Here is a 16112-nt window from a genome sequence, read left to right as displayed (position 1 = left end):
TACAATAGAGAACATTTAAAAGATGAAATACTAATGGACATAAATGGACATTATTAGAGGAACTTCCCATCATTTTCTCCCCACACTCCAACAGGTTACTTTGTACCCACCTTGAGGTATTTGCCTTCCATTTGGGAGACTTTGTAAGGTATGGCAGTTTAAAGCAAGGAAGTTTAAGGAATTTTCTTTTTTTTTTATAATTTTTTTAAGATTTTATTTATTTATTTATTTATATTTTTTTAAGAGAGAGGGAAGGGAGGGAGAGAGAGAGAGAGAGAGAAACATCAATGTGCGGTTGCTGGGGGTTATGGCCTGCAACCTAGGAATGTACCCTGGCTGGGAATCGAACCTGGGACACTTTGGTTCCCAGCCCGTGCTCAATCCACTGAGCTACGCCAGCCAGGGCCTAAGGAATTTTCAAGGTGAACCTTCATGACATGCAACATGAAGCTTTTACCCCGTATGCTGACTTTGCAATCTTACTTCACATGTTGCATAACTCACTCTGTGCAATCATACCTATTCCTTGCATCATTTCAACTGGATTACACCTGAGGGAGGAAAAAACCTGTATCTCATAAAGATTAAACAACTTGTTGAAGGAAAGTACATGATGAGGAGTAAAATCTAATTTCTAGGAAACCTTGGGAGGTGACGATTATATTTATGGCCTTGGTGGTGATGGTTTCACAAATGTATGTGTATGCCATATATATGTATGTATATACACATACACACACACACATATAGCTTTGTATATATCATATGAACAATACAGGTTTGGGTAACAGTATGTTTACAGTTGTGAGTACATGAAACAGAGTTCGTTCTCATATTATTATTTACTGAATGTTGTATTATTTTCCATACAAACAATTATAAACCTACATTTTCCAAACCCTGCATAAACATGTATAGCTTTGCATATATCAGTCATACCTCAATAAAGCAATTCTTTTTAAAACAATAAGAAACAAGAAAAACTCTTAATTTTCTGACTCATATCAGAATGTCCCTCATCTGGATTTTATACCACAATGTTGATTACTCAGTAGAGCAGAAAAGACTAGATATGAATCTCCTCTCTTCTCTCTCTCTCTCATACTCTCATTTGCAAAGCCATTCTTACAAGAGTGAGTAGGTACATGTTTTTATAAAGAATAGAACTAGAAATAAGTTATTACCACCCTATGTTAAAGATGGTTTTCTTTGCTGAGCTCAGATTTTATTCTTCATTCAACAATATACATTGGGCACCATATGTGAAATAATTTGAAAATTTTGAAAGGCAGTGAATTCCTCCATTGAAGAAATTTGAATTTCTAATGTTATCTCATTATTATTTATTGTTTATTTATTTATTTTCATTTTATTAATTCCTTTCTGTTGATATTTTATTTCTTTAATGGGGCATCTGTAATAGTGTCAATAATAATAAAAGATTTTTTTAAATAACCAGAGTCTTGTCAGTATAATTCCATCACTCCTGTGATGACTTTGTCCTCTGTGGTCAGGAAGGTAAAGGGAAATACATGAAACAAATGGGAGCATTTCAACTACTGAGAACTAGAGAGCACTTGTCTCTGTAAGACAAATTCATGCTGTTATATCTAAAACTTGGAGCTAGTCAGACAATGCTGAAAGCAGGCCATCTCTACTATGCATCCCCTGACTTAGAGTTTATGATTTGTCATAAAAATCACCACAGCAAACTAAGTACTAAGTCAGAAAATCCTAAGGGAACTCTAAATCGAGTCTGGTAAAAGTGTGCAGCAAGGGTCTGTTCAACTCAGATCAGAGCATTAACAAATGCTTCGGGGAAAGGGAGATTTTGTGCCAGACACCAAATGGTGAACAGCCTTCCAAACATTGAGAGGGGTCAGAAATAATCACAGGCAAGGAAAGAATGTGGGCAATGTCATGTAAACATTATCTGGAGTGTTTTTAATGCCTTGTGTTACAGGATATGAAAAGAAGTCAGGTTAGAAAGGCACTTAGGGCAAGAACTGGAAGGTCTTAAATGTCATGGAAAGACATTTGGACTTGATTCCAAAGGCATTGGGAAGGCATTAAAGACCTTTTCACAAGTAATAAAATGATCCCCTTCCTGTCTTACAAAATGTTTCTTGGAGCAGTTGGGAAAAATAGAAGGGAAAAATATGTAATTGGCTGAAACTAGGGTACTGGTCATGCAGTTTGAGAGGAAAAAAAACAGTGAGAGAAAAGGTGGTATTTGTATATTTCAGTGATACCAAAAAATGACAGTTTGAAAGTGATTCCAAGTTTTCGATCTCAATAACAAGGTGAATGACCAAGCTGTTAGCTAAGACTGGGAACACAGAAAAAGAGATTTAGGAGGGAACAGGCTGAGTTTGTTGTGTGACACAATGAAACAGAGATGTTAACACTTATCGTGAGCAAGGGAGCATCTTCAAAAGGAGTCATAGGCACACACATTTGTGTCTTTCCACAGTGGCTGGTTTATTAGGGGAGACTTTCCAATAAGCCAATAGTGTTACACATTATTTTATTTTATGACTTTGAATAAGGGAGGGGGAGCTTACATAATAGAAATGAGCAGAATGAGCCCTGGCTTGTGGCTCAGTGGATTGAGTGACAACCTGGGAACCAAAGGATCATTGGTTTAATTCACAGTCAGGGTACATGCCTAGGTTGTGGGCCAGGTCCCCAGTAGAGGGCACAGGAGAAGCAACCGCACATTGATCTCTCTTCCCTTCTTCCCCCCCCCGCCTCCCTTATTCTCTCTTAAAATAAATAAATAAAATATTTTTTTAAAAAAGTAAAAAAAGAAAAAAAGAAATGAGCAGAATGAGCATAGAGCCAAGTCCCCGTCACTGGCCATATCTGCAGGTGCAGAGGCAGGCCTCAGTCTCAAACGAGGTGGCTACAGAGACAGCACACGAGTGGTGGAGTGGAATCTGGCAGGGGTATGAGTGATACCCTTGGTACAGCCTACCTTGAGCATTGAGTGGCCGGTGCTCTGAGTTCTTACGGTCCACCAGAGGTGAAAGTCCCCCTCATGTCAGTGTCCAGATGGAGTCCTTATGCCGATTTGTGGTTCAGGACATTCCAGACCCTTCCCAAAGGCATTCTTGTTACACCCCATTAAGCTCAGTCCTGACATAACTGTCATGGCTCACAGTGGCTCCAAATTGGATTGTCAATGACTTCCAAAATGCCCACTCTGCTCTTGCTGCTCTGTACAATACTGCATACACAGCCCCTCTGGTACAGATGGAATATGGTTGTGTCCTTAAATTGATACAGTTTTAAATAAATACCTGATTTTATCTCTCTATAGTTGAATCCCTTCAGTGTTTCTTCACTGTCCCTAAATAAAGTCCCTAACACCACATTATGGCATGGTAGGCCCACCTTCATGTCCTGGCCCCTGTTTACCTCTCTGGCTCTGAATCTTGACATTCTACCCTCTCACAAGGGGGACAATAGACACCTAAAATATTTTAATTCCAAAATTGTGACATGATCTTTGTCTTTCAGGCCTTTTCATATGTTGATCCATTTTCTAATAAGCCCCTTCCATACACACACTCATGCCTGGTTGCCTTTGTCTGGCTTTAGTCCACTAGTCCTAAGTCTCAACTGAGATGCCACCTTCTCCAGGAAAACTGTTGTTTTTTTTTGCTATTGGAGGAACTTCTTCAAAAATACCCCCATGAACTTAACTCTATCAAAGCACTTATTAAACCATACTCACCTTTTTTACCCTTCCATCACTCCTTGTAAACTAGAATCTACCTGAGAGTGAGGATTCTGCCCTGTTCACCATTGTGTGAATGCATTCTGTTGTAAGAAGGCATTGTGTGGCCTTGTAATAATAATAAGGTAGAGCCATTCTTATTTTAATACACTTTCAAATCCATTAGAGGATATAAGCACAAATGCATCCTACTACCCTAAATTGAGAGATGTTGGAAGCTGGTTTCTATGGCTCAAGTTGGACTCTCAGCATTTTTTTGTGAATGTGGTCTCTGTGAAAATGGCTGTGTTAGTATATTTCAGGGTGAAATCTGACATTAAAATCACAGACAACTTGATGTTAGAAAAGCAGTTCAAGCAGAGGGGAGAAATCCTGTCAGAGGCCAGGTTGTCAGGGATACAAGATTCACTGCAGACAGGAGAGGACTGACACCTGCACTGTAGCCTTTGTGTATTTGATGTAGGGTGAAAAGGCAGTATCTTTCCTGTAGTGAGTCAAACCGTCACAGGAAACGCTTAGAGCCCAAAGGTCTCTAATCTAAAATTATTGATTTCATTAGAATTGATAAAGTAAATAACACATGCATTTTAAATAGCCTCATAAAGTCTAAATCATTAAAGTGTCCTAATATATTGTAATAACATTAATTTATTCAAATGTGAAACTAAAGATAGATACCCCTTGGGGCTAAGACAGTGATGCATGATCTCCTTCAGTCTGTTTGTAGCAATAACTGATATATTGTTTTTGAGCCTTCGAGTACCAAGCAACACGAAAAACCAATAGGTTGCTATAGCAGCATGTTCACATAAATTTTCATTTCTCTGTAGTTTCTTACTCTTCCTTTAACTTTTTTTTTATCTTCCCTGCACATCTGTGAAAAGCCTAGATGAAGCTGATAATGCACAAGTAATTGATACTGAGTTTGGCACATCTTAAAATCATGATGCCGTGATCTTTTCAGTCACTCTCCTACATCTTCTCTTTAAAAATAATTTCCTGTGTGCTCAATATTTAATACTTTGCTGCCATCTGAGAGAAAATGTATCTGTTCTGTCTAAGAAACAGACTCTATCATTAAACAATAATAACACCTATCATATATCTAGTGCCTACTTCATTTGATATATATGTGCATAGATATTACATTTTATATATTTTAAAACATTATTACATCAATACTTTGAGACTGGCTTTATTTTTCCCATTTCCCAGATTAAATGACTAAAAATTATTAATATGTGAAAACATAATTTATTCAAGTCAAGCATATAACAATTACTTACTGTGCACCTACTAAGTACCCAGCACTAGCTACATGCTTGGAATACAATGAATAACAATACCAACCAGAAACCTTGCCCTAGTAGGGTTGCATTCCAATGGGGAATATGGACAGCAGTCAATATGAAAACTTACAAATGAAGTGCTGTCCCCGAGGGAAGCATTTTATATTATGATGATGATTTGGCCAAATCATTGAGACCACAATAATTCTGTAGCATGATTAGCACTTGAACTTTACAAATACTTTTGGAATTACCTAAAAATATTGCATTTTTGCCACTTGTCTAGGTTGTAATTTTCTGCCATTCTTGTTGCATATTGTATGTATATTATAGGGAGAGATTTATTACCACCCAAATATTTAGTGAACCCAGGGGAAGAAAGCAAACAATAATTGCTGCTTAAGTATTGTGTGTTGGAGAGGTAGTATGGGGAGGGAGGAAGGTGACAGCTCATTTCTTGCTTCTCGTTTGGGGACTGACGGTGAGGAGCCTGAACAGTTGACTACACGGGAGGCTGAAGACAGCTTCTGTAAGAAGCTACACTGACGGGCATAATGAGTCCCAAATAGATAGTTAAGAGTTCAGGGGAATCTCCAGATAGCTCACTGAACTGAACCTTACATTTTTCTTTGACTTTCTACCCCATTAGATTCACCTCATTGATTGAACTTGGCTTTTCCTGGAATGGATGCCACATAACACTATTTAGCTCTATTTGTATTTTTCACTGGTTTTACTTGATTTCCTTGAACAAAGATGATTTCTGAATCTCCAAAGGCAAATACAATATTTTCTTTTGTACTTAGTAATTTGAATACCAATAGGTATTTTGGGAGAATACTAATAGTAAGAAGATATAGATTTGAATTTTAGTTTTGCCACTTATCATATGGTACAAGAATTAACTTAATCTTTTAAAACCTTTTTTCTCTCATCTCTGAAATGGTCTAAAAATGCTTACCAACTAGGCTTGTTACAAAGAGTAGTTGATACACATTTGAAAATGCTGAAATGTTTTCTGAATTTCAGCATCCTATAACTCTTAACATTAACCTGTTTTGTACGATGTTAAGATTTTTCTGTTAGATTACTGTAGTCATAAATGTGTTAAGAATAGCTAATGTTTTCCACACTTAAAAAGCATTCATACTCATAATAAAAAGACTGAAAGTACAGCCATGATCTAGAACTAGAATATATGTAAGTGAAAACTCTGTCATTGAGAGAGGCATTATGAGATGTGTCATGCAAGGACCCACATGCCATCTCAATCTCATCTTCAGATCTACAGGTGGAGCTAAGGTCGTTTAGATAGTTAATCTGTCATGTGTCTTTTTCTCCTCTGGTTTCTGAATCAGTGTGTCAAGCATAGAAGGCAATTAGTCATCATTTGATGACCAAATTAAACATTATTTCCATTAAGACCTTGCCACAGTTCTACCATTGTTACCAGACTGCTTCGGCACTGTGGGCCAGCCCTGCTCCTGCATAGTCTGACCCTTTTCCATGCCAAGTGACCTCCAGGTTCTTGAATCATGCCAGAAAATTTCAAGACACAAGCCCAGGTGAAAGTAAGAGTGAGTTTATTAAAGTTTGGGACAGTGAGGCAGAGGAAGAGCCCCTGGAGACAGGATCAGGGGTAAGTCCAGGACCAACTACCACTGCCCTTCCCCTGGGCGTAGGTCTCATCAAGATTCTTAGAGCTTGAGATAGAAGAAGCAAAGTGCAGGCCTGAGGAGAAGGAGGAGAGGAGCAAAGCTCAGGCCTGAGGAGGAGCAAGGGCATGCTCAAAGAAGAGTGTGCACTGGCATCCCTTGTCTTGAGGGTTTTGTCTATTTTCTGTAGATGGGAATTTTAGGTGAGGTCCCAGGGAGAATCTCACCAGAACATTCACTGGATGTCTTGGTGTGTCATTTAGTATGCTGATGTATTAAAATAAGGTTATAAGGGAGTTTAGAGTCAATCTCTGGTTAGTTTCACCTCTTAATTGGATTAGTCTGGCTATAATTTTTGTTGTTGTTATCTATCTCCTTGTCTAAGGTGATTTATGCCACCTGTTCTTAGGTATCTTTGGTTAGGGAGGGTAGAGTCTTGTGATTTATCAGGTGGCTATTAATTGCTTAGCTGTTCCAGCTGTTTATTCAGCAATTTATCTGTTTCCTCACTGTACTTTCTAGGAAATTTTCCTACTTTTTTACTAACCTGCCTCACCATCACCCATGATTTTTTCTAAACCTTTTTTGGTTATATCTTTAGTTCATACCAACTCTTAGAACTCCACAGACTACACTCCTTTGCTGGAAGTACATTCTTTTCTGTAAAAAATGACTCATATGATTCACAAACTACCTCCCTTCTTGTACTGTCTTTCTTCTATGCTATACTAACACCCAAAGATTAATTAATAAGACCATATTAATTTTATCCAGTTATATAACATGATATGCTATTATCATATTCCCTTGAAATTCTAGGCTTATGAAAGGTCTGTTTTTTTAAGGATACTTCTACCACTTCTATTCCAAGTTATTTTAATATCGTGAATGTTGTTGTTTGATATTCTCATATATGTTTCTTATATTAGCAATGAAGTTTTTCTGTAGCTATTTGCACTTGAAATTTTGATCTCTAGAAACTATTACTGCTGACATGGGAAAGCAAGTAATAAATAAAAGTCCTAAAATGTGCAGGGAGGCTGAATTTATAAAAATAAAAAGGATGAGATCTGATGTAACTGTTCCATTTATTTCCACAGTCTTAGCAATGAGTGCCGATGGCTGTGTGGTCAATTTTGCTGTTGTGATGTTGCTGTGTGCTCTCCTGGCCATCCTCAACAGCTACTGACTGAGAGAGGTTATGATTGTAAAGTTGGCAAACATTGCATCAGTCAGAAATATATTACTAGTTATTAGCATACTTTCCATGATACTTGAAAACCTAAGCAGCTACTCTAACTCAGAACTGGTAAGTTGGTCAGGCTGTGTCACTTATGAGCTGGCAAAACAAATGTCCTGTTGAGACATTAGCAAAAGGCAGAGGAAGAAGATCAAGGGCAGTGGTCTTCAGTATGTGTCTTAGTCCATTTGGGCTGCTATAACACAATACCACAGACTGGGTAGCTTAGAAACAGCAGAAAATTATTTCACAGTTCCGGAGGCTGGAAGTCTCAGATCAAGGTGTCAGCATACCTGGTGAGGGTCCTCTTCTGGGTCACAAACTTCTGGCTATATCCTTACAGAGCAAAAATGTCTAGAGATCCCTCTGGAGCCTCTTTTATAAGGCATTAGTCCTATTCATGAGCGCTTTACCTTCCCCACTTTTAAGCACCCTTCAAAGACCCCACCTTCTAACACTATCATCTCTGGGGGTTAGGATTTCAACATATGGTTCTTGGAGGACACAAACAGTCATATTATAGAGATATAGAACAAACTCCTATAGGTGGCAGAGGATAGGAGACCAGAACAATAGGAGAATCTTATAGCTATGCGGTCCCCTGAATGGTAAACCAGTGAAAAAACAAAAATGGCCACACATTTCTTAGCAAGTTCCATAGGCTGCTGATCTATTGCAGAGGGACAAAATGCCATATTTAACCCCTAGCTCAACAAAATTAGTTCCTCTCTCTTTTGTGGGGGAGGAAGAATATAAGCAAAAAAACTCTCATTTTATAATCTAAGTCAATGCAAGAATGACTCCCTTAGAACTCAAAAGAATTAAGTGTTTAGGAAATAAAGACACAGAACTCCAAAAAAGGCAATATTCTGAACTTAGTTCTCTGGCTTTATTGAAGGATACATTAGAAACTACTGCTTGAGTTGTCACTTTAGATGTCACATCACTGATGCAAGGAAGTCTGGTTTCAAAGAGGTCTGAAATAGAGATGAAAATCTGTGGGGCTTGTGTGTGCAAGCCTGGAACCGATCAAGGATTTTTTTTTACCCAGAATAACAATTCAATTTGCCAACTATATGTTTTTATTAATACAAAGAATGATTACAGAAATGATTATATTTACAGAAAATATAATTATATCCAACCATATTGGAATAAATCCATTACCTAAGGAATAACATGCCATCAATTAAAGAGCTCTTTTATTATTTGTTTTTAGTCAAGGAGTGTTGGGAACCGCCCTGACTGGTATCAGAAGCTGAAACCCCCACCTAGGCTAAGGCTAAGGGAACGCCCTTGGAACCGTAAGCCAGCAAGGAGACAAGGGCTTGTCTCCCTGGCAGGAATGCCGCTTCTGCTGCTTTATTCATAACTGAACCCCAAAAAGCTTGGTCAGTTAGCCAAAGACGGGTAAGATTCCCCACAGGGGGAACGACCTAAGGCAGGCACGATCACTTTGGGAGGCCCCCCAAAAGAAGGACTTTGGGGGCTGCAACAGAAGGGGGTGACGGACCCTCACTTCTTGGCTTTGACATAGCCTGAGTTCTCATCTGGGAGAAAATCTCCTTATTGCCTTAGTTCCCGTGCTAAGCCTAAAACAATGACAGGGTGGTACAGCTCTGTGCTGAAAGGGCAGATTCCCTGGGTGATCAGGCCTAAGAAAGAACATGTAAATTACTGTGAAACCTGCTTTGTTTAGAATGCTCTCAGTTGAATGAGAGGGGTCCAAGGAAGAAGTTGGTTCCTCAAAGCCTTACAGCTATTTGACCCCAACTCAAAATAGACCAGCAGAGTTCCTTGTTTTCTATAGTTCCTTACTTCCCCCTGATAAGTACTGTACTTTACCTGAATTATTATGCAGAATGAGCCCAATAAAAGCATGTATGGACAGTAAATCAGGGCCCTCCCCACTAGGGGGGGTGGCCATTTCTGTCCCTACTTCCCCACAGGACCTGGTTGTCTCTGTGCAAGTTTGTTTGTTTCTCGCGTGTTTTTCGGCGAGCCACCCACAGCGTTCCATGGTCACTGCTGGCCAGTGACCCACGCGCAACAAAGGAGTAAAATTACATTAGGGCCATACTGATAGGACTTCTTGGTGTGGCTCAAATTTCTGTATCAAGTAACAAAGGGTAGACATGTTCATCTTAACAGGGTCTTCATTGTAACTAAAATACCCTTTGTTTTAAGCATGTGTTTGTATGTCTGATTCTTATCTTTAGCTTTGACCTTCTCAAGGGCCTTCAGAACTCCAAAGATCATGCATTGCCCAGCCTAGACCCTAATCACATAGCACAGAACTCATCTTTGTAGCAATTTAAATAACTATTTTCAGAACTGATATAGCTGAGAAAGTCCTTCATTCTCCCAGGATACCTCTAGGAAAATCACAGAAATACACTCTTAAGAGCTGTATTCCACCTCAGAAGTCACTCTCCCTCAAGGTCAGCTTTGCAAAGGCTGTCGCAGCCATCTACCAGGCAAAGATAGGTTCTGAAGTAGTGTCTGAGGAGCCAACATTTCTGAAACTCCCAATGATATCCAAATGGAAGCTTTGGTTTCTCCAGTAATCGCAGAGAGCTAGCTTTCCCTAGAGGGAAGAAAATAACCCTGGGGAAGATACTTTTCTTTTTTATTGGCCATAATCACCTGCTAGGCTGATCAGAGCAGCAGGGGTTAGAGCACTAATGTGCACTGCTGGCCAGAAGCCAAAAATGGGCCTAGACATGCAGAACATGAATACAATGCATGATTTAGCAACATCTGTGGTTTAGACATCAGATACAATAAAGGGGAGAGAATTGGAAGCCAGCTTAGAAAGACAGCCATAAGGAACACAAGCACACGGTGCCATGAAGTAACTGAATATCCTCCCTTGAGATTTTGTCCCCAGAGTCTAGCCAAATGGAAGACGTTGACTTTTCTCTCAAGTCTCTAGCAACAAAAGGAGTCTTGGTGTGGAAGACGAGGCACAATAGGGATGCAGTAGTCTGGGCAGTTGCTAAGTCCTCTGGAGCATGTGTGCCTAGTGTGTATGTGAACACATTGATTTGAGCCATAATGCTTATGCTGTCAGGACACTAAGACTGTGATTTTAAAATATATAACAAACTAATTGGTTTTAAATCAAGTTATTGATATAATACACAAAAATATTCAATAATCACTGTGGGAAGTCACCATAAATTTTGATAGATTTTCAATTTGAGATAGATGGGTAAAAGCAGCCATAGTCCTAATATTTTATGCCCTAATTTCTTTTTCTAATGAAACAGTTTGAGATCATTAGGTTTATTGATCACATTTAAGTTTCTCAACACTTTTTCAACCCAAAGTTTTATTAATCTGATTAAAGATTGAGTTTTAGATAAGCCAAATCCAGCTAGTACATGAAATATAAGTTATTCCCAGAGTAATCAAGCATGGCTACTTATTTTAGTCTGCATTTAACTGTAGTATATCTTACCTAAATTCAGATGCAAGACACATAATGCAAAGGATTTCAGCCTAAACTCTCAGGGGAATACCATTTATCAGCATCTTTGAAATTAAAGAAATATATAATATGACAACTTGAACACATTAAAGAGGTAAAACTAACATGCCTTTTGGCATGTTGAAAGTATGATTGGCACATCTTTTTTACAATAAACATAGGGGTTATTTAAGGAGAAGTTATTACCTGTTTGATACCCTCATTATAGCAGAATTCATAATGACAGAGAAATTTTCTTGAAGGGACCACTCAAAGGAGTTTACTAACCCTTCTGTGGTCCTTACCACAGTGATTATTGAATATTTTTGTGTATTATATCAATAACTTGATTTAAAACCAATTAGTTTGTTATATATTTTAAAATCACAGTCTTAGTGTCCTGACAGCATAAGCATTATGGCTCAAATCAATGTGTTCACATACACACTAGGCACACATGTCCAAATGGGCCACAGATCCATTGACCCAGATCCATTGACCTGTGAACTATTTATTTACTTAGGATACCATTATGAAGTGTAATGTAGGATTCAAATATAAAATAAAGTATGTCCATATAGGTGTGCTTTTTGAGGAATTTAAGGCAACTTAATTTATTTGGATTGAAAAGACTTGTGTGCATCGAAAGTACTAGAGAGAACCATTCAAGAATGGTTTTTTTGGCTTTATAATCCCACAGCAATTTGGAAAGAAACATACAGAGAGAAAGAGAGGAGAGTCATGTAGGAGCATCAGAGAGAGAGAGAGAGGTAGAACTGGGTAAGACTTAAATGAGGAGGAAAGGTCCTGGGTGGCAGAAATAAAAGCAGATGTTGACAACTGAGTGTCAATTCAGGAGAAGAGTGAAGCAAGTGTGGGCGTGGTAAGCCCTGGGCACAGCAAAGCGCTACCAGCTGACCTGAGAGTGAGGGCCTCTGCTGGAGGGCTGGAGGGAGATTATTGGGTAGTCTGGGCAGAATCTGGCAAAATTCAACCCTATATTAAGGCCCAGAAAAGTTAAAAGACTTTTCCAGGCACATGCTTAAAATATGGCAGAGCTAAGACACAACTTCAAATACTATCCTCAGTACCATATGCTGGCTGGGTTATACAGGACAGCAGTAGAGCAGTGTTGACCCTGAGCTCAGAACCACCTTCTCCCAGTTGTAGGAGTAACTTTAATGGAAGTTACTCAGCAATATCATCTGCAATGGCCTAGATATATCCCAGGCAGTTTATCTAGAAACCATCAGTTGGTGCTTTTAATAAGCTCTTTATACTTTATTTATTTTGCTCTTTTTTGACTCTAACAGATGAGATGCCATTGTTGTGGTGTGTTTAATTTTCTAGCATGCAAAACAATGTATAAATAGGGCAAGTATATATAAGTTCAGTTTCTTAAATAGTGCAAATAATCCCATAAGAACAGACTACAGCTGTCATATACCCTCTCCTGCCAATATCTATTAATGAAAGCAAAATATAACTGCAACATTATCATACTTATATACTAGCACCAGTGGTCCAAACTGTTTATAAGTTGCCATTACAATCCCATCTAAGATAAAAATGGAAATCATATTTATAATACATATTTACCTAGAATTTATTTTATTTTCTAGGCTCTTCAATGGCCAACAAGGAATTATTATTCAAAATTTTAGCACAAGATCCATTCTCACAGTTACCAATGTGACACAGGAGCACTTCGGCAACTATACCTGTGTGGCTGCCAACAAGTTAGGCACAACCAATGCGAGCCTGCCTCTCAACCGTAAGTAACACCGTGTTGCCAAAATGCCCTCATGGGCCCCTTGGCTCCTCTCCATCAGTAGAGATAAAACATAACAGAATATATATTCATTTTAGTATTCAGCCTGATGAGACATGTTCCTTACACAGAGGAACTTGGCCACAAATGATATGGGTGTTTAGAATTTTACAATCTGTACAGAAGTATACATGATATTAGAAAAAAGTCTTAAAGCTGAGAAAAGAAAAAAATGTACATATAATACCACCCACTGAAAAACATCTTCTGGATAAAGACCATTGATTTGGTGAGGGTTTGTTTTGTTTTGATTTATTTTTTAAAATGTACTATATTATCTTTTTTGTCAAGCAAATATTTGGTAAGTTTATTTTTTAATACATTTTACTGATTATGTGATTATAGTTGTCCAATTTTTTCTCCCCTTTATTCCTTTCTGCCCTGCACCCCCCTACCACCAGCATCCCCCCTCCCTTAGTTCATGTCCATGGGTTGTACATAAAAGTTCTTTGGCTTCTCTATTTCCTATACTATTCTTAACCTCCCCCTATCTATTTTGTACCTACCATTTATGTTTCTTATTGCCTGTACTTTTTCTCCCATTCTCCCCACTTCCCCTCCCTGCTGATAATCTTCCAAACCCCCCATGTGATCTCTATTTCTGTGATTTCTGTGATTCTGTTCTTGTTGTAGTTGTTTGCTTAGTTGTTTATGTGTGTGTGTGTGTGTGTGTTTAGTTGTTGATAGTTGTGAGTTTATTGTCATTTTACTGTTCATAGTTTTGATTTTTTTCTTAGATAAGTCTCTTTAACATTTCATACAATAAGGGCTTGGAGATCATGAACTCCTTTAACTTTACCTTACCTTGGAAGAATTTTATCTGCCTTTCCATTCTAAATGATAGCTTTGCTGGATAGAGTAATCTTAGGTATACGTCCTTGCCCTTCACAACTTTGAATACTTCATTCCAGCCCCTTCTTGCCTGTAAGATTTCTTTTGGGAAATCAGCTGAGAGTTCTATGGGAACTCCCTTGTAGGTAACGCTCTCCTTTTCTCTTGCTGCTTTTTAAAATTATCTCCTTATCTTTAATCTTGAGTAATGTAATTATGATGTGCCTTGGTGTGTGCTTCCTTGTGTGCCATTTCTTTGGGACTCTCTGAGCTTCCTGGACTTCCTGGAAGTCCATTTCCTTTACCAAATTAGGAAATTTCTCCTTCATTATGTCTTCAGATAAGTTTTCAATTTCTTGCTCTTCCTCTTCCCTTTTTGGCACCCCTATGATTCAGATGTTGAAATGTTTAAAGTTGCACAGATCTTCCTAAGCCTCTTCTCATGTTTTTGAATTCTTATTTCTTCATTCTGTTCTAATTGAATGTTTATTTCTTCCTTCTGATCCAAATCATTGATTTGAGTCCCAGTTTCCTTCCCTTCACTGTTGGTTCCCTGTATATTTTTATTTACTTCACTTTTCATAGACTTTACTTTTTCTTCTGTTTTGCAACCATACTCGACCATTTCTGTGAGCATCCTGTTTACCTGTATTTTGAACTCTGCATTTGATGGGTTGCCTATCTCCTTATTGCTTAGTTCCATTTTTGGAGCTTTGATCTGTTCTTTCATTTGGGTCACATTTTTTTGTCTCAGTGCACCTGTTACATAGTAAGTGGCAGAGCCTTATGTATTCACTAGGGCGGAGAACACACATCACTGCATTGTGGCACTGTATGTGGGGGAGGGGTTAGAGAGGGAACAATCCCACTTGCTTGGCTCTTGGCTGGCTTTTTAGTCACAAAGTGGGCCCTTGTGCTGATTCCCAGGTGGGTGGGTTTGTGTATATTCTAGGACCCCGTGGGTCTCTCCAATGAACTCTCCTGTGAGGCTAGGAGTTTCTCCCACCACCACAACCCCCACAAGTTTATACAGCCAGAGGTTTTGAGGCTTTATTTCCCCACGCTAGAACCCTGGGTTATGTGGTCTATCTTGCTCCCTAATTATTCCTCCTGATTTACCTTCATGCAAATGTGGGACCACCTGGTCCATCAGCCACTGCCTTGCTGGGTGTCTTCTCCTCCCCAGCTGCCCATCTCTGCCCCTCCTACCAGTCTGAACGAATGTTTCTTCTTAAACTCCTTGGTTGTTGGACCTCCATACAGTTCAATTTTCTGGCAGTTATGGTTATTTTTTGGTTTTGAATTTATAGGTATCTTTGTTTTGGTTGTGTGAGGAGGCAAAGTTTATCTACCTATACCTTCATCTTGGCCACAAGTTCTAAAAGTATGTTATATTATCCTGAAACATGAGTTAATTTGGGTTGAATTTATTCTCGATTGATTTTCTTTAGACATGCATCTTGGAATAGCCAGAATTTCACATGCCATAAATAAAAGGAAATAGTAAGTAAGTAAATGGTCATGTACAAAAGTGTTTTATCTATATAGAGAAAGTTTTTGCTCAAAACTATATTTTAGAATACAACTTTTTACTAAAATAAAGAATATATTTACAATGTACCTTATTTCCTAAGGACTAGAAATAAAAAAAAAGGAGATCCAACATAAGGATGAGTTGAGGGGAAAACAACCTATTGTAATGTTTCTTCCATCAATTATTTTAGTGCTTTTTAGAAGCTGAATCACCAGTAAAGTGTTATAACCATTAAAAAGTCCTGATTTAGAAATGGAGTGTTTCTCAACATGTTCATGACAGAATACACTGTCTTCTCAGTTTTACAAAATTAGCTGAATCATCCTTATCTCATATATTTTTATAGAAACCTGGTATATATATATATATATATATATACCAGGTACATTTATATTTATGCTATCATCCTAAGATCATAAGCTGTCTCTGAAGAACACAAATATTGTGGAGTTAATCACAGACATGATAATTTCCATTTTGCAGAAATGAGGATGGGATATATAATAGTCCTACTACTT

At 38.3% G+C, this 16112-nt stretch overlaps 1 protein-coding gene across 1 annotated transcript in view; it reads left to right on the top strand.

Moving 5' to 3' along the window:
• NEGR1 (neuronal growth regulator 1) overlaps positions 1-16112 on the top strand; it is an 838303-nt gene that overhangs the window by 629184 nt on the left and 193007 nt on the right. Inside the window, exon 6 of the mRNA XM_028513898.2 lies at positions 13021-13172. Within this exon, the coding sequence (XP_028369699.1) occupies positions 13021-13172 (152 nt within the window). The remainder of the gene's footprint in view (positions 1-13020; positions 13173-16112) is intronic.

Source organism: Phyllostomus discolor, chromosome 5 (genome assembly GCF_004126475.2).
Source record: "Phyllostomus discolor isolate MPI-MPIP mPhyDis1 chromosome 5, mPhyDis1.pri.v3, whole genome shotgun sequence".
Lineage (NCBI taxonomy): Eukaryota > Metazoa > Chordata > Mammalia > Chiroptera > Phyllostomidae > Phyllostomus > Phyllostomus discolor.
This window is presented reverse-complemented; position numbering and strand designations above follow the sequence as displayed.